Raw genomic sequence first — 26052 nt, 5'->3', positions numbered from 1 at the left:
TATTCACTGGACCATGAAAACTTTTAGCATCAATCGTGTATGCAGCACTGCAAAGGGTACCTGCTGGATTACATCAGTGATTTCAAACCAGGGTCAACAGCACAAGAAAGCCTGCGGGTGTATGTGCAGAGACAATGGATTACGTGGGAAGACTGAATGCACCTGAATAGGTATGAATAGAAGCATTAAAACTCATATGACCGTAAAGGATAAACAGTACAAACAGAAACCCAAAAGCAATAAATACATCATATACAGATGAGGATTAGGTCCACTGAGAAAAAAAATGTAGGGAGTCATGACTTTTCTTTTTCTCTGAAAAAACACAACACAAAACTTTATATATAGTTTTAATTATAGATGAATATAAAAGGGACATAAATGTGAACAAATACTTCACATATAAAGATCAATACTCTGCATCTAATTGGAGCTGTAGCCTAAAGTAATGGCTTATTGTTACTAATAAGCTAACTATAACTCCTAAATGGTCAGATGAAAGCAGTGGCTAACGGTAAACATAGCTGACACTCAGATGAAACTGGCCTAAACAATGATAGTTCAACTGGCTGAAAACTTATTTTAACAACATACATTTTTATATAATTAAATGTGAAAACAAGATACGTTTAAACTCGATTTAAATGAATAGATCTCAATAGATGATGATGTGATGCTGGCTTGAAAAAGGTTGGGAACATTTCAATCTCACATGAGGGTCAGAGTAAAGAGAAGATGATGGAAAAGGGCAGAATGAGAAGGAGACAGAAGACCCTTGTGGCAGTCCTTACAGGGAGCAGTTGAAAGAAGATGTAAAGTACAATTCTGAAAAAAATCTAAAAAAAGAAATCTGGAAAATTATCTACTGCAAATTTAGGGTAAACTATGACGAGCAATGTTTTTTTTTTTTTAAAAGATTACAACAATACAAAAACTTTACATAATAACAGTCTAAGTTGTCCGACATAGTGCAAAAGATATAGTAATATAATCATAACTTATACATATTAAAACTATTTTAATATTCTCTTAAGTAGTAAAGAAAAACAAACAAAAAAATAAATAAAAAAAAAGACCACAGTATGTCTAGGTTATCTGAGGTAGTCCTGTGCTTAGAAGTTGGTATGGCTGCCCATACCAGGAGGTAAACTTTTCTCAGACTTAATCTGGGACTGTAAGAGAAACAACAGTTTTTAGACACAAACAATAGCATTATCTTACTAAGTTAACATCTGCCTATATATGTTACAAATGGGCAGGACTGAAAATATAGCTCTAACTGCTAGCCGCTACTCTCTGATCCTCACAGCTAATGTGGCTATTAGGCAACTGCTAATAGTTAAACGGGTAATGCTAACATGCCATTGACCAGGTTAACGTTTAGGATAATTGTTAAATACTTCAACATCGTTGAACAAAATTACTTATAAAGAGCCAGATTAACTAAACGGGGTAACTAGATTGTTAGTGCAAAGTGTCTTTAGTTTTAGTTTTATAAAAGTTGTGCTGTGTTCAAAATACAGGCGCAGGTATTTAATTTCAATATGAAGCACAAAAAAATTGAATAAAAAATAAAAGACATCCTTTTTGTTAGTATTCAATATCGGCACAATTAGCGGTAAATTACGGATCACAGTCCAATTTAAATATTCTCCTCCTTATACTTTGTCTGTCACAAAAATCTGTGAGTTTACACCTCATACCTTCTCATGGTGCTCTTGTTGGAAATACCAACACATCACTTGTTTTTTTTTTTTTACCTAAAACCCAGTTTGCACTGGTTCAGTGTTTTCATGAATCTGGCCCAAAAATGTTCAGTGAACAAAAACTACTGTAGCTGCTCCTGAGTGGAGGCCCTTTGTTGTGCCTACCTGTATGCAGCGGTGTTGTATGAAGTTGGGTGTGAACTGTAGGAGGTGAAGACAGCACTGCTGCTCACTACTTTGAGAGGAAGACGCACCCACCTCTAAGCACTGGGACCAGAGGGCACTGCACTAAAAGTGAACTATGTTCATCCAAACTAGAGATGGCACGATACCACTTTTTTATGTCCGATACCGATATCATAAATTTGGATATCTGCCGATACCGATATGAATCCGATATAGTGTTTTTTAATCAACAAAACTGTTTTTTTAAAAATATCTTGCTGCATTTTGTATAAGTTCATACTCAAGTTTAAAACAACAACTACACTAAAGCTATTCTGTTATACCTATATGCAAAAAAAAAAAATTTCATAGTTCAGCAATACTGATCAATCTAATAAACTTAAACCTACACCATCCTCCCTATTCTGGTATTTTAAAGAGTACTTAGCGTAAATATTAAGCAACCTAACTAATAGGGTTCCAACTCCCAGCAACAACAAAAATAAATAAAAAATAGGGAACCACCCCTCACACTCCACCTCATGATGCTTAATCAACGTAATCAACCTTAATTTGATGCAGTGTGAAAAAAAAATGCACAGAAATCAATTATTTTTCAAGAAATATTAAATAGATTCAACATCTTTCTTCAACAAAATTGCAGACTGCACAGATGGTACCTTCTCAAAGGAAAAAGTACTATAGCTTACTAGGGTATATATATTAGACTTAATAGTCACTATATACAGTAATTGACTTCTATTCATTTTACATCAAATTAAAACTTTGGGTGTAAGATTCGGATAATTATTTATTAAAAGCTCGACATTTTAAATGAGAATAAGAAAGAAAAGTATGTCTTTGTGCCCCCTTTTCCCTGTTAATGCCCTATCGGCCCCCCTGGCTAAACTTTGCTAGATCCGCCCCTGCACAGTTACCAGCCGTCAGCTACGTAGAAAAAGATCCTCGAGTAGAAAGTAATAATAAATAAATTCTAACAACAGCTGATCGAGCTTAAACGTGCTGCTGTTGTTCAGCCGCTGGTTTCCTCTTTCTGGTGCAAAGTGGGCCAAAAACAAACCAGAGACACGGACTCGCGACAGAAAAGCCGATCAGCTGATCATTAAGCAGTTTCATGATTGAAGTAGCAGCCGGAGAGCGAGAGGCAGTCGCTTGTTAAGCTTAACGCAGGAATGCTTTACAAACATTCAGAGATGGACTTACACACTTGCTTTACTTCTCTCGGGGATAACTTTGTCGGAGATGAAATGCCGGGTTGCTAGCGAAGCTCCACATGCTATCCAGACCACCGACAGGTCCCGCATGCCACAGCCGCTCTATCACGTGATGCATACTGCTCGACGTGCTAACGTTCTGAGGTGAGTTACGGCGTGTTGCAAGTTTTGTGAGGTGCTTTCGTGATATTTAATGGATCGGATTACATTTTTTATTTTTCTCCGATATCCGATCCAGTAATTTAGGTCAGTATCGGACCGATACCGATACGTAATATCGGATCGGTCCATCTCTAATCCAAACATGCGGCGTGACAAAGAAAATCCTAAAACTTTTAAAGTGGTGGAAATAGAGGGAAAAAAATGCCTTTATTTCCCAATGTTATGAGCATAGCAACTGAATAATGCACTCCAGGAAACATACTGTAAACATCACAAAACCCCTTCACAAAACCTGATACTGTGTTTGGGTCACAGGAACACAAACGTATTCGTTGAAAGTTCTTTTTACCGAGCGTGCCTTTGACTGGGTAGAAAACCAAAACGTTTATTTTCTTTTCTCCCATGAATCACGTCCTTTGAGATGAGTCATCTGTATAGCCTGCAAATGTTTTCTATGTATATGCATTCTTCCACATGGACTGAAAATGTTACCTCGTACGTGCGTTTCACTTCACGTTAAATCTGTACCAAAGGTCAGAACTGGATGGTCGGGGAGGGGAGGTTGATTGAAAGGCAAGAATGAAAGGATGCAAGAGGAAAAGGTAATTCATTTCATGTCTTAAGGAAAAGATAATGAACGCCTCAGATGGGCTTTCCTCATCGCAGTGGCATTTTATGTACGCATGAACCTAAAACTAGAATTACATCATACGATTGGCTTGTTTAAAATCAAACACACACACTTTAATTGTTAGGTGATTCACACCTTTGTTAACAAGTAGGGCAACAAATTAAGTGTTGTAAGGGGCAGAAAGACAAATTTGAGAAAGTTCATTGCTCTTCTTTCCATCCCTGAGCCTTCCTCTTTACCCAAAGTCTTACATTTTACCAATAACCATTAAAAACTAATACACTTTAATGAATTACAAACTCATACTTTGATTTTTCATGGAGCGAGGCAAGTGCTGCAGGAAAACTGTTGAACCTGACCCAAAGGCAGACGAGCTGGTGTGGCAACGAGGCGATGATTAAATCAAGCATTAAATCCAATGAGTGAGAAGGAGCGCAGCTGTGGAAACCAGATCCAAAGCTCGCCTGGGTGTGATGAAACGATGCAGGGGCTAAACAAGATGCTATTCATTAGACCTCTCCTTGAGAAAAGCATCCAGCAGCTGGGATTACTGTCTGCGACCTTAATCACCCCCTGACTCACTTTAAACTTATTCGATTCATAAAACTCATCTGGTTCAGCCAAGGAAGACAGATCTGTGCACGGTATCCCAGCCAGACTGGGAGAATGAGTATCATGTGACACACTGGAAGGCTATTTCATTTAAAAGCCTGCAGCAATGCTCCCTTCTGCTGGGCGAGAGCGAAGCTGTAATCACACTAAGCTCACAATGATACTGCTGATTAAGAGCAGAGTTGTTCAGGGGTGAAAGAAAACATCAAAAATGCCAGACATCCTGATGTGACTTTTGAACAATCAGCTACTGATATCAATCAGCCAGGGACAGGAAAATTGAACGATTACCACGGCGCGAACAAAGAGAGCAGATCTCCGTGCTTTAGCCCACCTTGACCCTTAATAAACAGCAGTACTGGGGTTTTGTCTAAACAAAAGGCTTCGTGAGTGTGAGAGTGCAGACATTGTGAAAGCAAGCCTCTCTCCCACCGCAACGCAAGCACCAAAACAAACCTCGTGTTTGGTTGCCACAGAAACAGCTGTGCCGGTGCAGAGTGTGGGGCAGAGGAGGAAGTACTCAGCTGAACTCCTGCTGTACCGCTGATATATGAGAGGACAAAGCCGCACATTAAGGTCTCTCTCCATGTAAAATCAACAGCACTCCCATGACGTGGGTCAGATTTTCTGGACCATTAGCTCCGCCGAAGCATGAGGCCCTACTTATTCTGAAATTTATACCCCCGTATGAATATTTAAGGCTGTAGTTCACTGAATATTTCTTAATTCTCTAAACCTCACGAGCGCTTCTCCTAACAGCAAGAGGTTTGGAGCTCGGCAGGGAATAATATCAGTGAAGTGATGAAACTCGTGGAAATACTGAAAACTTTCACTGGGCTGGAGAAAAGGATACCAGATCGATGACACTTTCATACAAAGAGACGGTTTCGGTTTTTATTTCTGACTCCAGTGAACTCCAGATAAAAAAAGTTAAGAGGCCTGGACTGAAAAGGGCTTTTGAAACTTTTTTTTTTGCTAGAGATATCTTAAAATGCTTTCCTAATATCAATTCTGTTTTAGGGATGTTTGATGTAAAGTACAAAGACATTTTTTTGCAGTACCAATCAGCTTTTGAAAAATGAGGAAAATGAAGAATAAAGCTGTGAAAAGATTAAACTCAGCCGTGTGTAAAAGTCCTGAAGCATCTCTCATTTCTTTATATTTTACTAAGAAAATGGGAAATACGTGCAGTGGTTTATTTAAATGAGCCAGTACACATGGAAATACAGTATATGAGGCAAAAATTAGCTTTTTACAATTCTAACAAGCCTGAAAGTCAATATTTGTCGTTATTTAACCCCCTTTATTCTTCAGCCCAGTCTGAACTCTCTTAGGCAGCTTTCTTGTCATTTGTTTAAGTAGTCTTCAGGAATAGTTCTCCAGGCTTCTTGAAGGACATCCAAAGCTCTTTATTGGATGTTTGTTCTGTTCTCTGTCAACACGATGCCACACTGCTTCGATAATGTTGATGTCCGGGCCCTGGGGAGGCTAATACACCAGCTTTTTTGCCGTGTTTCCCTTCCTTAAGAATGGCGTCTTAATAGACACTTTCACTGATACTATTTCCTGGCTAACAGCTCTTTGGGAATCCACTCGTTGGTGCGAAGATAGTATTTTATGTCTGTCAAACATGATCATTGATCAACATTTAAGTGGCTTAACAAAAAAAAAAAAAAAAAGCATTTGTCTGAAAATGGGTGCAAGAACTGTATGGCGTTATTTTTGTGCCACGATTCTGAGCGCACGTAAAAAAAAGTTTGCAGGTGCAAGTGTTGTATTTTGAGGAGAAATTTATTTTTGAGCAAAGAAAAGCTGAATTTGAGTGAACAAAACATTGCTGCGTGGAAAAAATGTATTTCCGCGTTTGCTATTATCCACCCACACATACAATAGCAGCCCCTCTCGCTCAGTTTTCGCATTTGCGCTCACTCACAATGTGTTGCTCGCGCTTTCAACATTTCTGCCCGTGCGTGCTCAACTCGTTCTGTACACCGTTATATTTGTGCCACAAAACCAGCCAATCACAGACTTGGATGCAAAAAAATCTGATTGGCTGTTCTGGTCTCCAATCAGCTCGAAATGACGAAATGCAATATCCCAGAATCCATTTCATCCAAAACTCAAACGAGGCAGTGGCAGAGGAACGCAGAGTGGCAAGGTTTGAAATATTACTCTTTCTGGGTCACAAAATAAACTTTTAAGATATTTTCATGCGAGAATGTTACTGTGTAAACTTCTAATACCTGCTCGATTCATCAAGACATCACATATTTGCATAAGTGCTCTGACGTTTTCGGAGATGCCTTGTTACCCACCAGCTGACCGCTTGGGAACTCGGGTTAAACATAATATATAAAGCTGGACTGACAAAAAAAATCACAGACTACACCACCAGGTATTATAGGAAAAACCATAAAGCTGTTGTCACAGTGATGTACACTGTCTTGTTGGTACAGTGGGGCAAAAAAGTATTTAGTCAGCCACCGATTGTGCAAGTTCCCCCACTTAAAATGATGACAGAGGTCAGTAATTTGCACCAGAGGTACACTTCAACTGTGAGAGACAGAATGTGGAAAAAAAAATCCATGAATTCACATGGTAGGATTTGTAAAGAATTTATTCGTAAATCAGGGTGGAAAATAAGTATTTGGTCACCTCAAACAAGGAAAATCTCTGGCTCTCACAGACCTGTAACGTCTTCTGTAAGAAGCTTTTCTGTCCCCCACTCGTTACCTGTATGAATGGCACCTGTTTGAACTCATCATCTGTATAAAAGACACCTGTCCACAGCCTCAAACAGTCAGACTCCAAACTCCGCCATGGCCAAGACCAAAGAGCTTTCGAAGGACACCAGGAAAAGTATTGTAGACCTGCACCAGACTGGGAAGAGTGAATCTACAATAGGCAAGCAGCTTGGTGTGAAAAAATCAACTGTGGGAGCAATCATCAGAAAATGGAAGACATACAAGACCACTGATAATCTCCCTCGATCTGGGGCTCCACGCAAGATCTCATCCCGTGGGGTCAAAATGATCATGAGAACGGTGAGCAAAGATCCCAGAACCACACGGGGGGACCTGGTGAATGACCTGCAGAGAGCTGGGACCAAAGTAACAAAGGTCACCATCAGTAACACACTACAACGGCAGGGAATCAAATCCCGCAGTGCCAGACGTGTTCCGCTGCTGAAGCCAGTGCATGTCCAGGCCCGTCTGAAGTTTGCCAGAGAGCACATGGATGATACAGCAGAGGATTGGGAGAATGTCATGTGGTCAGATGAAACCAAAGTAGAACTTTTTGGTAAAAACTCAACTCGTCGTGTTTGGAGGAAGAAGAATACTGAGTTGCATCCCAAGAACACCATACCTACTGTGAAGCATGGGGGTGGAAACATCATGCTATGGGGCTGTTTTTCTGCCAAGGGGACAGGACGACTGATCCGTGTTAAGGACAGAATGAATGGGGCCATGTATCGTGAGATTTTGAGCCAAAACCTCCTTCCATCAGTGAGAACTTTGAAGATGAAACGAGGCTGGGTCTTCCAACATGACAATGATCCAAAACACACCGCCCGGGCAACAAAGGAGTGGCTCCGTAAGAAGCATTTGAAAGTCCTGGAGTGGCCTAGCCAGTCTCCAGGCCTCAACCCCATAGAAAATCTGTGGCGGGAGTTGAAAGTCCGTGTTGCTCGGCGACAGCCCCAAAACATCACTGCTCTCGAGAAGATCTGCATGGAGGAATGGGCCAAAATACCAGCTACTGTGTGTGCAAACCTGGTAAAGACCTATAGTAAACGTTTGACCTCTGTTATTGCCAACAAAGGTTATGTTACAAAGTATTGAGTTGTATTTTTGTTATTGACCAAATACTTATTTTCCACCCTGATTTATGAATAAATTCTTTACAAATCCTACCATGTGGATTCATGGATTTTTTTTTTTCACATTCTGTCTCTCACAGTTGAAGTGTACCTCTGGTGCAAATTACTGACCTCTGTCATCATTTTAGGTGGGGGAACTTGCACAATCGGTGGCTGACTAAATACTTTTTTGCCCCACTGTACCTGTTACCATTTATTTGATTAACTGCTGGACTTAACAGCTTTCACCATACTTGTAGTTTTCTTCAGAAGAAGCACTGATGTGTATTAAAGTTTGCACAAAACTGTCTAAATGTATCATTAAACATATTGTGATATTGCTGAAAGGATGTTTAATGCATTTTAAAAATAGTAGAAACCTTTTCCTTTACTGAAAATTGCTCTATTTCATGGCAAGTTACTATATTTTTAAGCTACAAGCACAAAATACTGCAGTCATGCAGCAAAAGTTTGGCAGTGTGTCCATAAAATGTGATGTGATATCCTCTAGTGGTCATTATGAGTATTACAGTCAGTGTTTGCTGAGCTCATGGGCACAGTTCAGCCAGAAAAGAAGTAAAGCCTTCAAACACACCTCTTTTTCATGCAGTCATCTACTGTATTCACTTCTTTCCTCATTGTCGTTGCTATAAGTCATAATGGAGAAATCTGTCATTGTTCCCTCAGCAGATACCTCTAGAAGCATTCCGACGTCCAGGACCGACAAGAATCCCCAAACCGAAGGGCTTCTGCTCCCAGAAAGGGACAAACAGCACAGCAGGAAACCTGGGACTGCAGTGCAAGAGTCAGCCGCCACAGACTCACGTACCTGGTGGGAAAGAGCAGGCCTCACACACAGCTGCATCGCACAACAACAACCCAAATCTAGCAAACCGGAGACTGTGAAATCAATCATTTCTCTTCAGGAGGAAAGCTTTCAGTATGTCGACGCCAAAAACATACCCGTAGTTAGCTGATATATTAAACAGGATAACAATCATTTTAAACTGATGAAGACTTTAAGAGAAGATCCATCATGACCCATGATTCATCTGTGGTGCTTTCAAGACTGCAAAACTGCAACTGTTCAGCATGTGCACTGCAAAAACTAACAAGTCACAGGAAGTACATTAAATGTGGATTCATTTAATTATTCACTGATTACAAACCAGTAAATAACTTTTTGTCAGATTTATGTGGGGAAGCCACTGTGAGAATTAAAAAAAAAAAAAAGAAGCGTAACATTAGATCAGCAAGCGTGTTATATGTTGTTTAATGAAATATTTATTTGTATTGTGACTATTTTGGTTCCTCTTTGCTTACTTTTTATCTGTTGTCGGATACAGATGATGAAACAGCCTTTTATTCATTTCGCAGGATAGAACATGTTTGTATTTTTTAAGTGACAATAATGTACATACTGTAGGTATATAACTGTTGTAATGCAGCTCATTCATAGTGATTATGTGTAAATTGTGACATTTGTGGGGGTTTTTTGGTTATCAATAAAAATCTTTTTATACCTTGAACTCAAGAAATGTTTCCTATGTGACTAAAAAGAAAATCTTATCGACTGAGAGCATAAAGGAGAAACTGACAAAGCCAGTAAACATTATAGTGCGATAAGCCCAGATCATATGGATACTTAATAAAAGCTAGCGTTTGTGACCCGTGGTAGGTACCTATTTAAAATAGGACAGAGCCGTAGGCGCACAGTCAGTTTAAAAGAGTTTAATTTTTAATACAAAATAAAAGAAACAGTGTAACAGCAGCACCTAAAAACAATTAAAACGTTACCTTATTAAAAACGATAAAACTGTACGATTGCCCGTGAGACAGGACAAGCGCTGCGGGGAACAGTTTAAAAACAAATCGACATAGCACACAGGTTAAAAATGGACGGCAACTCACACATGACCCCAAATGGGTAAAACACTATAGAAAAAAAAGGCAAATCTTCAGCGCCGTCTTCACTCGGGCCCCCCGCTGTGCATGCAAAAGCGGGGAGGCAAAAAAAGGATTTGTTTTCCCTGCAGCGCCTTCACCGCCTGCGAATCAATATCTGTGGTGCCTACTGATACAGAAAAAAGTAAAACAAAAAAACAAAACCATCGACAGCCGCAGCAGTCAGTCCGTCGACTTACACCAGTTTAAAACAAATTAAAACACACTGATGTGTCGGGTCCTTTGCCCGCAGCCAGAAATCCACCTGGCAAAGCAGCAGCTCGGTACTCTGTGAATAAAAGGCAGGAGATCACTAGCTGGACAATAAAACACAGGAATATTCCTCCACTGAATTGGTTTTGTTACCTGTCCACAAGTTCGTGTCACACCCTAATAAATGTGGGTCAGTGGCGATGAAGTCCACTATACCGTTCTCACGGGAGCAATGTTTCCCACCTACAAGGGTGCAAATAACTGTAAACCTCTGCCAACAGCCAGAGCTCAAGTGGTACATTTTTGTGTAACCTACCGTTCTAAAAGAACTTTAGGGGAGGACGCGTATCAGACTTTCATAGTTAAGAAACACCAACTTGCCCAACTCGGACCAAGCACTCGCAGCTTCAGGTTTGCAAAGGAATACCCAATTGCCCACACCTGCGCTTATGAAAGGAGCGAAGACCAGCTCCGCCCACCAGGGGCGGTCCCAAGTCTCCAGGTCTCACCTGTCACACTTAGAAAAAGAAATTGAATGTTGCCTTACTGTGGTCATTTTAACTCACGCAAAACTGCAAAAGCAGCTTTGCGTGATACCTTCAGTATATCCATTGTGCAGCAGGAGCACCAGTTTTTCCATGCATACACCATATAGATATTTCACTACAAGACAAGAGTGGATCAGAGAAGATTGTAACACACATACATACGTCAAAATTTTAAAATCTAGAGAAATGATGTGGAAGATTTTCGGGAAATAGCAATTTTGTATTATTAATTGGTCGACGTTCAGCAGCTCGCACAATTTGGGGCTTACGTTTAATTAATTGTGACGCAGTACAGAAAAGTTGGCAAAAGATGCAGACTGTGAACACTGGCTGCATACAAAAACAGCCAAGCAAGGACACAAGAAAGAACAGCCAGACTTTGCAGTATTGTCAATGAGAGCACGACTGATATAGAATTTTTACGACCGATACTGGTACCGATATTAGGTGATATTACAAATCTGATACATTGATCGACATTTTTTTTCCATTCAAACACACAAATCATAAACAGATTTGTCTAACATTTCCTATGAGTAATTATTTGAGTAGTTACTAAGATAATATAATAACACTGCTTAAATATCGACTCCCTTACTGTCTGCTCGGATTGGCTGGTTGTTGTTTGAAGCATTTAAAACACGTGTTGCAAACAGGAAAGTTGCAGAATGCTCTATGAACATGTGTTTGAATAAGTAAATAAGTGCTCAAACAGAGTAGAAAAGCGCTCCACAAGTAGTGGTCCATTTTCCATAAATGAAGACAATATAATGGCAGGTCGCTAATATCGGCCTCTGTTTCTGTTGTTTGTTATCTTACCTGTTGTCTTCTACAAACAATGTCCAGAAAAGCTTATTCAAGAGTTTCTGAAACAAAAATTGCAAATAAACCTTTATGTCTTTAGCCTATTGCGTTAAGGCTGTTTGGATGATTTCTTATAGTTTTTATTGGAAGTTTAATCATTTACAAATGTGCTAGAAAGGACTGTTTATCAGTTTCCCCCATTAATAAAAGTATCTTTGATACAGAATTTAATACAAAATAAAGAAATACTGATTAACAAAATCAGTTTTTTGCATGTTACTCTGCATGTTTTGAAATTTTAGGAACATAAGAAAGGGGAAAAAAATGAAACTTTTGGACTGTGGTTTTTTTCATGCTGTATTACATTTATTACACCAAAAAACAAGACTTAGAGCACCACTGTTCTTTATCAGACCTTTCTCATATCACAAAAAACTACCAGAAATACATCAGTTGAGGCAACAGCCTACTTTACATTTTCCAGACAGTTACCTGTGTTTTTCTCACACCAGTCAGAGATTACACAGACTTTGAACCTGGGAGCTGGCAGGATGAAGTCTGCTTAACATCTGATCTGACTCAACATACAGCTCTGCTTGGTATTGCTAAGAAAAGGTCAAGACAGCATGTGAAACTGTGTGAAAATGTCTAATGTCTAATGAATAACTGTATCGCTAAATGGAGTATAAGGATGTTGTAAACTCAATTAAATTTTATTTATATAGCGCCAAATCACAACAAATGTCGCCTCAACAACCCAACAATCATATGACCCCTACATATTCACACTTAACTACGACATTAAAATAGAATTTCCTTCATAAATTTTAGTTTCCAAAAACCTTTTGACATAAAAACAGTCAAACAGTCTTTTTCCAAACCTCGCTGTCACTGATGTCCTGCCAAAGCACACTCTATAGCTGAACGCAGCACAGATAGGAAGTGCCGTCTCTCTTCTCCTCTCTGTGTGGCACAGACCCAGGAGTGGCAGGGACCCTCAAGGACAAAGGCATGGCTCACATCTACAGAGAAATACATGAATAAAGTTGTAAGCTTTAGAATTAAAGGTGCTTATTTTACCCACTAGAGGTCAGCAAACACTGAAAAACTCACAGCGTGTGTGCCTGATCTCTCTCACAGACAGGCTGGTGAGAGCCACAGAGGCCAGAAATGTGTGCGTGCTCTGGTGAGCCAGCGTGAAAGGTGTGTGCCGCACATTTTGCCGAGTCAACACCAAAGCATTGTTGAGCAGGAAGAGGCCCACATCACAGACGTGCTGATAGGTCCTACGGCAAAGGATTAGTTCAAAAACATTTGGTAGCACTTTATAATACGGCCTGCGACTAAGGGTGTAATTCCCCTGTAATAAAATGGAATTTCAAAGTATTTTATCTCAAATTAAAATGTAATTATACTGTGTACTGTAAGTAAATGTAAGTACTGTGCAAGTAATTTCAGGTAGTGTGCAATGTCATGGCAATTTTGCAAAAAAACAAACACTATTTCCCAACTTGCAACTTTCAGTTCAGTGGACGTACTATGGAGTGTATTAAACCTGTCTTTTGTTTTTACATCTTTATTTTTTTCTTTATTTAATAGCAAAGGATTAATAGCAAAGTTATTCTGTTCCCATTCAAACCGTGCAATATAACCCAACAGTATTTCATCGAATGTTTGTTTCATCTCCCCATAATATCCTGCTACTCTCTTTTCAATTGCACAATACTATGTCACTTTTAGAATCACCTGCACTGATAGCTAAGATATTTATTTTTCAGGATATAGTTATATTGTTACTTCGTTAGAGTTAATTGATATTATATTTTGCACTATCCTACTGTATACTACTATTCTTATTGTATATGTTATTCCTCTGTTCTCTGTCTCTCTTGCTGCATTGAGCATGTGTATGACAAAAGAGGAGCCAAGTATAACCTTTTTTTTCTCTTTCACAATCACTGTTCAAACACAACTTTTAAAGGAAGTGTCTTGTTTCATGTAAAATACCAGGAAGTTAGGCAAGATTAAGCTACCACATAATATAGTCCGCACCCAGAAAAGTGCAGCGTAGTTAGCTTGAAAGACAGGGAGATGTTGGGTTTTTTCACAAAATTAACAAAACATTAAACAGTACTTAAAATTACTTACAATGCAATTCTTCTTTCTTTCCCGTAAATACATGAAGTTATGTAATATTTAAAATACTTAATTAAAATTACTTACAGTCTGCTTAAATTTGAAATTCCATTTAATTACAAAAGAATTACACCCTCAGTTGTGGGCCGTATTAAAAAGTGTTACTAAGCATTTGAATGAAACAGACAAAGTACATACGCATGCAAAGTTACATAAAGAAGAACATTATTATACTGCAAATATACACATGGTTACAAAATAGTCTGAATCTGAGCACGTAGCAACATTGAAGAATGTAAAAATATTAGTCATACATCTGCTGTCTGAAAGAAAATTGGTGTTTTTACTTGAGAGAATCTGGTATCTGCTCATCAGGGCTCCTGTGCAGAGCAGCATCCTGAGTCATTATTAGTTGCCTGTTTTCTTCACTGAGGTTCTACACGCACACACACACACACACAAATATATGGTTTTGAGCATATATGATAAATTATTAAAGAGTTAGAGGCATGAAGAGAGAGGAAGAGCTATATGTGTTTTTTGTATTTTTTACCGGACAGCCTTGAATCTGTCGCTGCGTTTCCTCTATCAGTCTGTCTGCCTCTGAGGTGCGCTTTAACTGAACACAACAAAGTACATATGCATAAGAGGAGAGCCAGCACAGCCACAACAGAGGCATTTACATGGCTTATAGCTCTCAGTTCATGCGTCACCTTGTGTATGAACTCTCTGAACTGGAGCAGCGTGTTGAGGGCAGAGCGGAGATGTGCGTGGTCAGGATGACCGGGGTGTGTGTGCAAGGACAGAGCTTGAAGCAGAGTCACATACTCCTGCATCCTCCACACTGGGCACAGCAGCAGCTCTTGTAGGCTTCATAAACACAAACGTACTTTGAAACACTGTGGTTTGATACATGCAGGCAGGTATGCATAATAGCAAATAAAAGCGTTGTGTCTGCTCTTACCTCAGCATGTGAGTTGCAAGTGTTCTGTCTGATCTCTTCAAGAAAGCTCGAAATGATGGTTTGCTCTCCCTGCACTGACGCAAATACATGTACAGATACACCACAATTAAATTCAGATATATTTTTGTGTTTAACTATTAGAGCCGAACAATAGTGTGTACTGCATCTTCCGTAAACCAGAACAAACTCGTTTTAATCGTATACTTTATTCGTACCTGCATGAGCCACTTTGCATGGCTTTCGTAAAGGGAAGATTACTCAATAAAAAAAAATTCAACCTCAATCAAAATAAATAGAGAAAATCAATTTTCTTTTAGAGTAAAAACTACAATGTCACACACTCTCAACGCTCAGCTAGCCAAATCTGAAACCCAAAGAATACATTATGTACCATTAAAATTATTATAAACTGCAGTAATGTTTGACCTGTTTGTGCTGCTGGCCATGAAATGAAAACGCTTATATAATGCTTTTATAAGAGGTTAAAGGTGCTAGAAATACTAGAAATTGGTTATTTTAGCCCTTTGGCAGGTGGTTGCTATGCAACATGATGATGGCATTGATTGTTAATTGTCAATTGTCATGTAAACCATTTCTGCTAAATTTCAAGTTATGTACGATTAAACAAATGTTCTTTGTTTAAAAAGACACTGGCTTTACCTTATCAATGGTGTGGATGGCAGTGGTGTAGTTGTTGAGGTAGTTTGTGTAGACTTTAAGTTTTGAGCAGAACTTCACGAAAACATCTCCAATACACTTCTCTGCACCCCACTGCTGTAGCCGCACCTGTAAATCAGCCTGAAACACCCTGTGAAGTACACACAAACATGTCTCCCGTGTCATATCCACACAGACAGACAACTTAAAGGGTGGTTAAGTTGACTGTGTTACGCCTGTGTGGCCTGAGAAGGTCATCATTTCCCTCGCTCCCTTCGAGGAATGACACATCCAGGTTGTGTTTTTTTCACACTAGTGCCAATACCAGCACACATACATTTCACTGATTTGAGCATTCATTATCCTAACATCTCCTCATATCACATGTTTATTTATTTATTTGATTTAGTGAATAAAATAATGATTGGCAACACACCCTGCTTGGTCTCACATCCTTGTCATTGGCCGGCAATTAGGGGCTCATCCGGGATCTAACTGATGTTTGGAGACAGTTTGCTTTGTCCTTTGACTCTTGCTCCAGGTCAGGTGGATACCGTTTCCACCTCTGACCTGGAGCAAGTGTTTTGTGGAGATTTGGCTTGTTTTGAAGTCACCTTACATATTCAATTAAATTCTATTTTATTTATATGGCACCAAATCACAACAACAGTCACCTCAAGGCACAATTACATGACCCCCTATGAGCAAGCACTTTGGCAACAGGGGAGTCACCGCACCTAGTGCTCCGTTTACCACTGGGACCACTGTTACCTTCACCCTCCACATCTTCTCGAGCTCTTCTCTGAGCCCTTGGTATTTCTCGAGCTTCTCGTGTTCCTTCTTCCTGATGTTCCTCTCATTCGGAACAGCTACATGTATATATATATAAATATATACGTGTGTGTGTGTGTGTGTGTGTGTGTGTGTGTGTGTGTGTGTGTGTGCGTGTGTGTGTGTGTGTATTTGTTTGTACCTGTTGAGCTCCAGTATTTGTGCAACAGGACTGAGGACAACATGGATGTCAGCATAGCTCAGAATGGCTCTGTTGGAGTTCAGAGCTGCTGTGAGAGGCTCCTTGTACACCTTCAGCGCAGACGACACATATCAAATGAATATTTCTAAATACTGAAAGCTTTCTTCTCTCTGATGTCAACATAAACACTGTGAGTGTCAAAAATGGACAAAAATGGACTTGCAGGGTTGTGGTTGCCCTTAAAATTCAACTTGTGTGGTTTGCATATATTAAATAATCGATACCTGTATTCTGGACTTGCTTAGACAGATGTATATATATGTTTTAGTTCTGAAGGAATATTGTTTTACCACTGATTGTTAAGTTCTGGCACTTGCAGATAAAAAACAAACAAAACTAAAGTATACCTTCAGCACAGCGCTCAGCTTTCCCAGATAAAGACACTCGCTGTGGTGCAGCTCTCTCGCAGCTGCACCTCTCCAATCCAGAACCATCTAAAACCAAAAGAAAGAAAAGATGAATTAATTGTTCTCCTTGAGTTTCCACTACAAGGGGCAGTTTAAAGCAGACACACCTGTGGTAGATCAGGTATCACGTTGAAGCATGTCTGTGAACCACCATCAGCTCCACTGCTGTCCTGTCCATTACCCTCTTGTCCCTTCTTCTCTTCATTCCAGTTTTTCAGAAAGATGGAAAGAAACTCCACAGGTCGGGTCTGAAGGTGTAAGAGAAGGTTAAAAAACATACACAAACACTCTTATGTGAGTTATGTCCAATTACTTTTTTCTTTTTCTGTTGAACTGGTGCATTACACAAACTGCTCTACAGTAATTCCCACCTCCTCCTCTCTGGTCAGAGCAGTGAGTCCTTCGATCAGAGCCTCGCTGAGATCTCTGGACACACAAATCTCATCAAGGCGGATTCTCTCCCACAGAAAATAGCCTAGAAAAATAGAATTTAACCAGACTGCTACTTATATAGTACTTTTCTATTTATATTTAGCACTCAAAGACGTTTCTTATTCATACAACACCTTATTCATAAAAATGCTTTTCTCTACAGTTAAATCCTTTTAACCAGGGGTTCAGCATCTTGGCCAAAGATCCACTGCACTTCTAATTAGTAGACGATCTGCTCTACCTCTACACCACGACACAAACCAACACGTACATGAAACTCACCCAGAGCTCGGCCCCTGGCCTGGAGGCTGGTCCACTGTAGCTGTAGCCCTAAGGTGCTCCTCAGCTCTACCAGAGCCTCCTCCATCCAATGAGCCTGTGCACACCAGCCCTGCAGTACAGCCTCACACACATACTGCAGGGCCGGGAGTGCTGGCTGGTTCTCTGAGAGGCCAGTAGGCACATTGCCGTCAGACCACTCGCTGAGGACTGGGAGAAGATGAAGTATGTTTAAAGAAACACACACTGTGAGGGATACTGTAGTCTACGAAACAATGACAGGGGAGGGGAATATTCCTATGCTTAGGGTCAAAGTTTAAGGGGTTACGCACTGTTCTGGAAATTCCCGGTGGCCACACCCACCGGTGCCCGAACCTCCAGACCAGTCAAAGTGGAAAGATTCTGGAGGAGAGTCACTCCTGATGCTGCAGAAGAGAAAACAGGAGGCGAAGCAGGAGGGAGCTGAAGTTAATGAGAAAATGCTGATTAGAGAGAAGAGTATGTGTGTTGTAACATCTGCTACCAGATGCAGCCAGTGGGCAGAATATGTCAATCCCTCCTCCTTCCTCAGTTGGAGCCACCATGCCACACAGTTTTTCCCAGAATTCCCTATGATCAGGAGTCAGTAGAGTCTTCTCTGATAGGCTAGAGTCTGAAAAGTCAGGGCAGAATTACATAGTAGGTCAGCAAAATAGTGTAATAGAGAAGTAATATCTCTTGGGCTAAGTTTTGGTCAATGGATTAAAATGGCAGGTACCACTTTGTTAAAATGTTTTCAAAATGTCAGCACAGGACTTTAGTCCAGTTAGTCCAGAACAAACTCCTGCAGTGTGTGCACATGAATTTACTCATTGTGATTGAGTCTCACTGTGAAGCAGGTGAATGTCCTGTGTTCCTCCGCAAGCTAGCAGGCCAATCCTCTGAGCTGGTTTCCCAGAAATAGCCCTCTCCACCTGGGTTAGCAGAGATGAGAGAGTCCCTCTATGGTCATAGAGAACCGCAGTCACACTGGGCTTCACTCCGCTCAACACCAGCTAGATTAAAAAGAGCGGACGGGGAGGAATGTTATTTATTCATCTTCCCAGTATGCATTTTATTTCTGTACTCGCGGGAGTGTTTTATGTCTGCTGTTTCAGGAAAATAAATAAATAAATAGATGATGATGTGGATTCACCTCATATGCAGGAATTCTGTTGGAGATGAGCAATAGCAGGGCAGGAGCGGATAGGTGAAGGGGAGAGACTGTGTGAGGCTGTGCAGGTCTGTAGATAAAAGACGACAGCGCTCCTCGGATCTTTCGTGTTTCGCTGAAAGATGAAAATGCATGTTGCTTTCAGCATACTGTGACATTATATTATACAGATGTTTTCACATGTGCTCACAGATAAGTTATTCAGTGTATATAAAGTATTTTGTACACTTCAATCGATTCAAAATAGACTTTGAAACCTCCAGAGCCGAAACAAAGCGGGCTACAAAAATGAGTCACTCCCAGTAGACGCCATTGTAAAATGTCACACTAAACAACAGAAATAAACATGTATACAGGATGCTACAAATATGGCTTTGGTCTCCAGGGATAAATTTCCCCTTGATAACAATGGTACAGTTGTTGAAGATTCAAAATGCAGAGTCCACTGACTGTGGTTGAAGCTAAGTGAGGTTCATCTAATATGTGGTTAGACAATCACCTGCTAATGCTGCAAGCCTGGACTCTCTCCCAGGTCTGAGGTGCAGTTGTGGGCTGTCCTCTTTCCAGGCTGAGAGAGTGGCTGGAAGAGCCAACGCTCCTCAGAGGCCAGGAGAGGGAGGGCTGAGAGACGAATGTTAGGCCAGACTTGGGTCTCCCTTTCTGGGTACCTCCACCTCTGGCTATTTCTGGCTTTGTGTAGCTGCCCCAGGGTTTCCTGGCACTCACAGATAGTCCTACAGATATCACAGATACAGTACATGCATCTGCCAGTAAGGGCGAGTTTTTACTAATCAGGAGCGTTTTGTGCTTAGCAATGAGTTGGAAAGGCAAAGATTAACTGTTTGAGAATCAATAAAATATATTAATCACATTCATTAAACACATTCAATAACATTCCTTCAGTTCAGGTTTATGTATTTAACACTAAATCATAAGATAAGTCGCTTTAACGTACAGTAAAACCAAAATGACCCCCTTTTAGATGGTGGGAATGAAGAACTCCCTCCTTCCAACAGACCCAGGGAGGGGCAGTCATCTACCATTACGCATTAGAGGTTGAAGGGGAAAGAGAAACGTAACAGAGATCATAGACAGGACAAAACACAGAATAAAAGATTGAGTAAACACTACGATTCGCTTACTAGTAACAAACCAACTGTATTCGAATTAACCAAAAAAACTATTAACTCATTCACTGCCAGCCATTGGCAGTGAATGAGTTAAACCCATTGACTCATTCACTGCCATTGACGGCTATAGACGTCAATGGCAGTGAATGAGTTAATGGATGATAACCATTCAGGCACATCTCACTGAATTATGAGACGCATGAAGGGAGTTAGAAATAGTCCAGTCTTAGTTCAGAACATCCACAATTCTGATTTGAACTTTGAACTGATATAAAAAATACAACACGTTTGACACAGGAAACCTTTGGATTTGTCTCTATATTTGTTTTCAGTCCCACAAAGCTTGTAATGACATTTATAAAAAGTTATAAAGGAAATGTCCCAGGAGCTGTTTTCACTAGTCAGGAATCAGACCATCAGGATCTCTGCCCACAACTGCTGCCCAACTCACATCTCACCAGAACCCTACAGTGCCTAGCGCAGGTGGTGGGCCCACAGAAGGCCAGGCCCCATGGGCTAACGCCCAACCACCACCAAAGTTGGTAGGCAGGTGCGTCGTGATACAATGATCACCCGCCAGGTAAGCGGACACGCTGAAGAGAATATATCAGCTGACTTGCCTTGGTATCCTCCATGAACAACTTGAGGAGGTAGCCGGGGAGAGGGAGGTCTGGCTTTTTCTACTTAGAATACTGCCCCCATGACACAGACCCAGATTTTACCACCTCAAAAATGTGTTGCTATAGTTTCTACACCCTGTCATTTTTCTGTTTTTTCTTTTCCACTCACTCTTCTCCTCTCGAAGCTTTTCTCTGATTTGCTGCCTGATCCTCTTCTCCCTCCTCCTCTCTTCCTCCTCCTCTGTCATTCCTGTGCTTTGCTGGTTGAGGGTCCCATACATCTCTGCTGCCTCCCGTGGAGTGAGCCAGTCAAGTGTGGAGAGGCAAGAGACATAGTGACTTTTCCATGCACCAAACTCTTTTTCTCCAGGAGTGTAAGGAAGGAACCAGCCTCGTCTGATGCACCGGCCCGCCCACAGACAGTCCTAGAAAGAAGAAGAGGATTTAACTTGTTTCATAAAACCCCAATTAAGATGTATGAATACATTTCAGATCTCTTCAGGGCTTCTCACCTGCTCAGCTAGAACCCTCCAGTGCCAGCTGACTTGGGCAGCTTTGCAAAGGTCACGTGGGGACAGAAATGACATCACATACAGGGAGAGAAACCGAGGCAGCACCGACGTAAGGTCCACTTTAGTGACCGGAACCGTCTCAATCAGCAAATCCCGGCAGTACCTGTTCAGGTTACAGAGGTTACCAGTTTGAACTGTGCACCTGTGTACACTTTACTAGTTACAGTTTCAGGCTGAGATTAATGGTTAGGACACAAACGTGTACAATCCACTTTACCTGAGCTGTGACTTGGTGCAACGAGTGAGCAGAGAGTGCAGCAGGTGTTTCCTCTGTCTGTCCGTCCACAGATCAAACCAGTGCAGCACAAGATTCACTCTCTCCTCAAATAACTGGTATGGAAAATGGAAAAAGGATACCAACATAGACACATTCAGCGCGTGCAAAAGTCTCAAGCTACCTCTCATTTCTTAATATTTTGCTTCCAATTAGCCAGAATTTCTTGTAACTTTTTAAAGTGCTCTTGAGCAATAGTTCTCCAGGCTTTCTGCATATCTTTCAAAGTTTTATTGGACATTGGCTACTTTTTCACTCATTTTCAGTCCAGTCCTTGTACCTGACCATTTTCAGAGGAATGCTTTTTGCTTGTTAAACCACTTAATACTGACCTAAATTCAAGTATATAAAAGGCACCTAACTTAAGGGAAGAACAACTGTTGTGTCTACACAGAACCAACTTAGCAAAAAACACTTTTAAATTGTATCTTTATGCACTTTGATACTTTGTTCTCATAACTTTAATTAAATCTACAAAATATTCCAGAACAAAACAGAACAAAAGGCAGAAGAAGAGAGAAGAAGAGCTTTGAATGTCCTTCAAGAAGCCTGAAGAACTATTCCTGAAGACTACTTAAAGACATGACAAGAAAGCTGCCTAAGAGAGTTCAGACAGTGCTGAAAAATAAATACTGTCACACCAAATATCAAAGTTGTTAGAATTGTAAAAACTTTTTTTGTGTTATATACTGTATTTCCATGTAAGTTTGCACGTTTCAGTAAATCGCTTAAGGAACTGACCTCCCAGCCCATTGTTCCTTCAGTGGGCTGGTTTCAGTCATTATGCAAATGTACTGTTTATAAGATTTGGGGAAACCTGCAGTCAGCTGAGACTGAAGAAGTCACTTGGATGAGTGACGAAACGTTTCTCCCACAAAACGCTACGTCCAGATGAAGACCAATAAAGAGTCTCTTGCTGGACATTGACTTTAGGTATGCTCAGTTCTACATTCTACATGTAGAAAATGAAATGATTGTGACAAAATACACAAGTATTTCAAATAAACTAAAATAAATATTAGGTGCTACTTTTCATTACATTTCTTGCAAACAAACGTAATGAAAGTAGAATTCTCCTGATGGTTTTATATAAGAGGTGTGGGCAGTAAATACAAGGTATGGCCTCGAATTGCATTAGTTTCCTCTGATGGTCAAATACTCAAGCTACCAATGTGCACAGAAATGCTGGCTCCATTGGAAAAACAATCAGTTTACCTTATTTAATAAACATATCTCTAAGAATAAACTTATTTTGCTGTGTTAAAAGAAGTGATTTAACTTCACCCTGTTTTTTTTATGTTTCATGCTTATTTTTTTAAACCTTCAGTTATGTTTGTTTCTCAGATACAGTAATGATGTTCCTGGGCCAATTTGACCTCGTACAGGTTTAGTTATCCAGGGCAATCCAATCCAATCAAGCAATGAATTCCAATAAACATTGTTTATATCTCATTATTAACTCCATTTCAATCAATATTTGGTCCACCTGTGTTCTTTACCCCTCACAGATCATGGTTCAATAAGGACATATTCGCTCGTTTTTCACAAAAAAAATGTACATTAAAACATTTTATTGTACATTGGAAATACCTACACGTAAAATTCACTTTTCATGACTGCTTCTTTTTTTTTTTGTATTACAAACATATATATTGATTGCAACTTATTAAGTCAAGCAGAAGAAGCTTCATATTTAAGAAAAATACTTTTAAATATTTATTTATTTTTGTAGATCATTTTACTTTGAAATGTGTCAATTTGATCCGCAACATAACCGGTTGCAGTGGAGTTTCAAAATTAGGAATTCAGTAGCCTTCATAAAGCCCTGCACTGTCCTGAAATGCATTAACTCTGATTTCAGTGACATGTTGTTGCTAATAGAATATCACAAAGTTTATCTGCAGGGGGTTTACCAAGGCCCACGTAGCATTTCTGACCTGCAGGTTGATCCGCTTGTTGTTCAGGGGAGTCCAGCTGCTGAAGCGGGTGTCGGACAGCAGGGCGCCGGCCTGCTGCGGCTCATAGTCCGTCCCGCTTAGCTGCCACCGCTTCACCGAATGAGGGGCTGATGTCAGGCTCGCCTCCATGTGCACAGGCGGTTTAAACACCTTTGAGGAAGCACCTTGAGTTCCGCTTCACTTAAAGTCCGATCAATTTATTTCCAGATTGCTGTCTTTAAGCCAAGTGTCCACTTGCCAGGCTGCCCCTTGTGCTGTTCTGTGCAGTCAGTCACCTTAGAGACGCATCAACAAAAGGATTCCTGCATTCCTGCACGCAGCACGTTCCCCTGCCTCCTGCACATTAATAATTCAACACGCAGGGTTCACATATAAGCAATCACAAATGAAAGCATCAAATGCTACACAAACTTTATACTTAACCACTAAAGGCTTAGTGTGCCATATTTGATACATGTTTTTTAAGAGCTGTACATCATAAATGTGACCCCCTAAATCCCCCTGAAAAACCTATTGCACAATACATTTTTAAGGAACAAAAAAATGTCTGGAAAAAATATTATACAAATTTTACATATACGGAAATGTAATTATCATTATTTCGTGATTTTTTTTAATTGTCAGATGCTTCAATAAACACTCCATTTTCTGGCAATTAATTCATGGTTCAGACTTTAATGCTTGGAGGATCAAAGAGTATTCCCTTAGAAACCTGTACAAGTGGCACATCACCTAACAATGATGATCCCAATGATCCCAAACATACTTCCAATACAGTAAAAGTAGACCCGGATAGAAAAAGAACACAATGGAAAACTATCAATTCCGCCTCCCCCAATCCAGGTACTGTTATGACCCTATTTACTCACTTCTCTATTATCTTAGTTTACAGCTGCAACCAAGAAATTCAGACAGAGAACTTTATTGAGAAAAAAAACAAACAGGTTAAACACCCCAAAAACATAGGTTAAAATACAGTGTCCAAGAAAAAAGAAAAAGAATTTACAATCAAAGCAGCATCAAATTATCTTATCAAAACTCTGAATCCAAACCTAAACTCACCTAAAATCACTTAAAGTTTAGAACCAATAAGGCAAAAAATGATTAAATTAAGGCTTGTTTGTGATGACAACATTTGGACTGTTTAGTCTTCTCCAGCGTCAAAACAACACACCAGTGATAACGTGTGCAGTGCATGCTGTGTGTCGCATGGGTATGTGCAAATATACTGAAATGGACCAAGTCCACTCTGCAAAAATCATATGCAAAAATCGCAAACTGGAATTAACTACTCTCAGTACTCACCGGGTCCTTGTTATTTTTGGCTGGTTTAAGAATTTTTAAATCTATGCTGCTGTTTAAAGCTCTAATACTGAGAAACAATTAGAAACTAATGCCTAGACTTTGAAAAGTCCAGCTCTGTTTCTTACTGTGAGGAGATCAGTGCAACACAAGTGATCTACATACGTCTGATTAATGTCAAAGGAGCACGTTTACAATCACTTTCAGGTGAATGGCATCACTTTGGTTAGCAATGTATTGCAAATCTAAACTGCTTGGAAATGAGTGAACGCACTACGGCTTGGCTTTAAACAATACAGGGATCCACCAAAGCCAATATAGAAAATACAGAATACAGCACATTAGCTAAAGATCTCAGAGAACACAAACCTCCCTTGGATGCAGCCACGGCTCAGGTAAGTTAACATCCTGCTGTCTTAGTAAGATCAGACCAGAGAGATTTCCATTCAATATTAGCTATTGTTTAAAAAAAAAAAGAAGGGGAGGAGGAGGGGGGGGGGGGGGGGGGGGGTGTAATGTGGTGCATCCCTATTAGATTACTTTACAATACATCCCTCACCCTGTACAAACAGGGAACGCTTTGTTGCCATTTCCATTGCAATACATACAATCAACACTGCTGACACCTTATATATGAAGGATAGAAACTACCTAAATCAAAAATAAATTAATGATTTGTTTAAAAAAGAATTATATGCCATTAAATGTACAAAAAAGATTGAAAAAATATAGAAACTACTTTCATTGCTGAAATGTTATTTATTTATTAAATGTTAAATTAGATATTTGTTTTAAATTGCTTCTGCATTTACTTAGTAAAGAAGTCTGGATGCTTAATAATTTATGTGTATATATATGCATATTCAATTTTTTTAGCCCCAGACTTACTTTTTTTTGTTTTTTCCCCATTTGTTTATGCATTTCTGCTTCATTGTGCAGACTTTTAGCTAAAGGCAGCCACAATATGTGACAGAAAAATGCATAAAGAAATGTTTGAGGAAATGAGTAAGTAAAAACTTTCAAATGTGTAAGTCAGCAAGTTAAAATTAATATAAAGGTAAATAAGTACAAAAGCAACTTAAAGCAAATGTGCCATATATGGTCAATTTATTATTATTGTCATTTTTTTTTTACTATATTTTGGTTCATTTAATTGCATATATACATATATATATATATATACATATATATATATATATATATATATATATATATAT

General features: G+C 39.8%; 2 protein-coding genes across 2 annotated transcripts in view; one reads left to right on the top strand and one right to left on the bottom strand.

The window, feature by feature from the left end:
* The window catches only part of filip1l (filamin A interacting protein 1-like), a 104818-nt gene extending 95421 nt beyond the window's left edge, over positions 1 to 9397 (top strand). The window contains exon 6 of the mRNA XM_085347675.1: positions 9061 to 9397. Within this exon, the coding sequence (XP_085203801.1) occupies positions 9061 to 9276 (216 nt within the window). The 3' untranslated portion in view covers positions 9277 to 9397. The remainder of the gene's footprint in view (positions 1 to 9060) is intronic.
* A 3370-nt stretch (positions 9398 to 12767) lies between these two features.
* Positions 12768 to 26038, bottom strand: ect2l (epithelial cell transforming 2 like). Its single transcript, XM_085348257.1, has 21 exons — positions 23513 to 26038; positions 21519 to 21631; positions 21242 to 21404; positions 20899 to 21154; positions 19479 to 19713; positions 18962 to 19094; positions 18656 to 18821; positions 18311 to 18439; positions 18120 to 18212; positions 17791 to 17997; positions 17448 to 17551; positions 17184 to 17324; positions 17017 to 17103; positions 16610 to 16719; positions 15640 to 15787; positions 14980 to 15053; positions 14729 to 14885; positions 14569 to 14634; positions 14363 to 14451; positions 12993 to 13165; positions 12768 to 12901 (listed from the first exon to the last, which is right to left on the bottom strand). Exons 1-21 carry the CDS (start codon positions 23660 to 23662, stop codon positions 12768 to 12770), a joined length of 2928 nt encoding a protein of 975 aa, XP_085204383.1. The 5' UTR covers positions 23663 to 26038.
* Positions 26039 to 26052: the final 14 nt, after the last annotated feature.

This window comes from Diplotaxodon limnothrissa, linkage group LG23, assembly GCF_057381915.1.
Source record: "Diplotaxodon limnothrissa isolate DT_005_m linkage group LG23, D_limnothrissa_male_GT1.1, whole genome shotgun sequence".
NCBI classification, from domain to species: Eukaryota; Metazoa; Chordata; class Actinopteri; order Cichliformes; family Cichlidae; genus Diplotaxodon; species Diplotaxodon limnothrissa.
The sequence above is the reverse complement of the archived record's forward strand: the minus strand, read 5'-3'. Positions and strand labels throughout refer to the sequence as shown.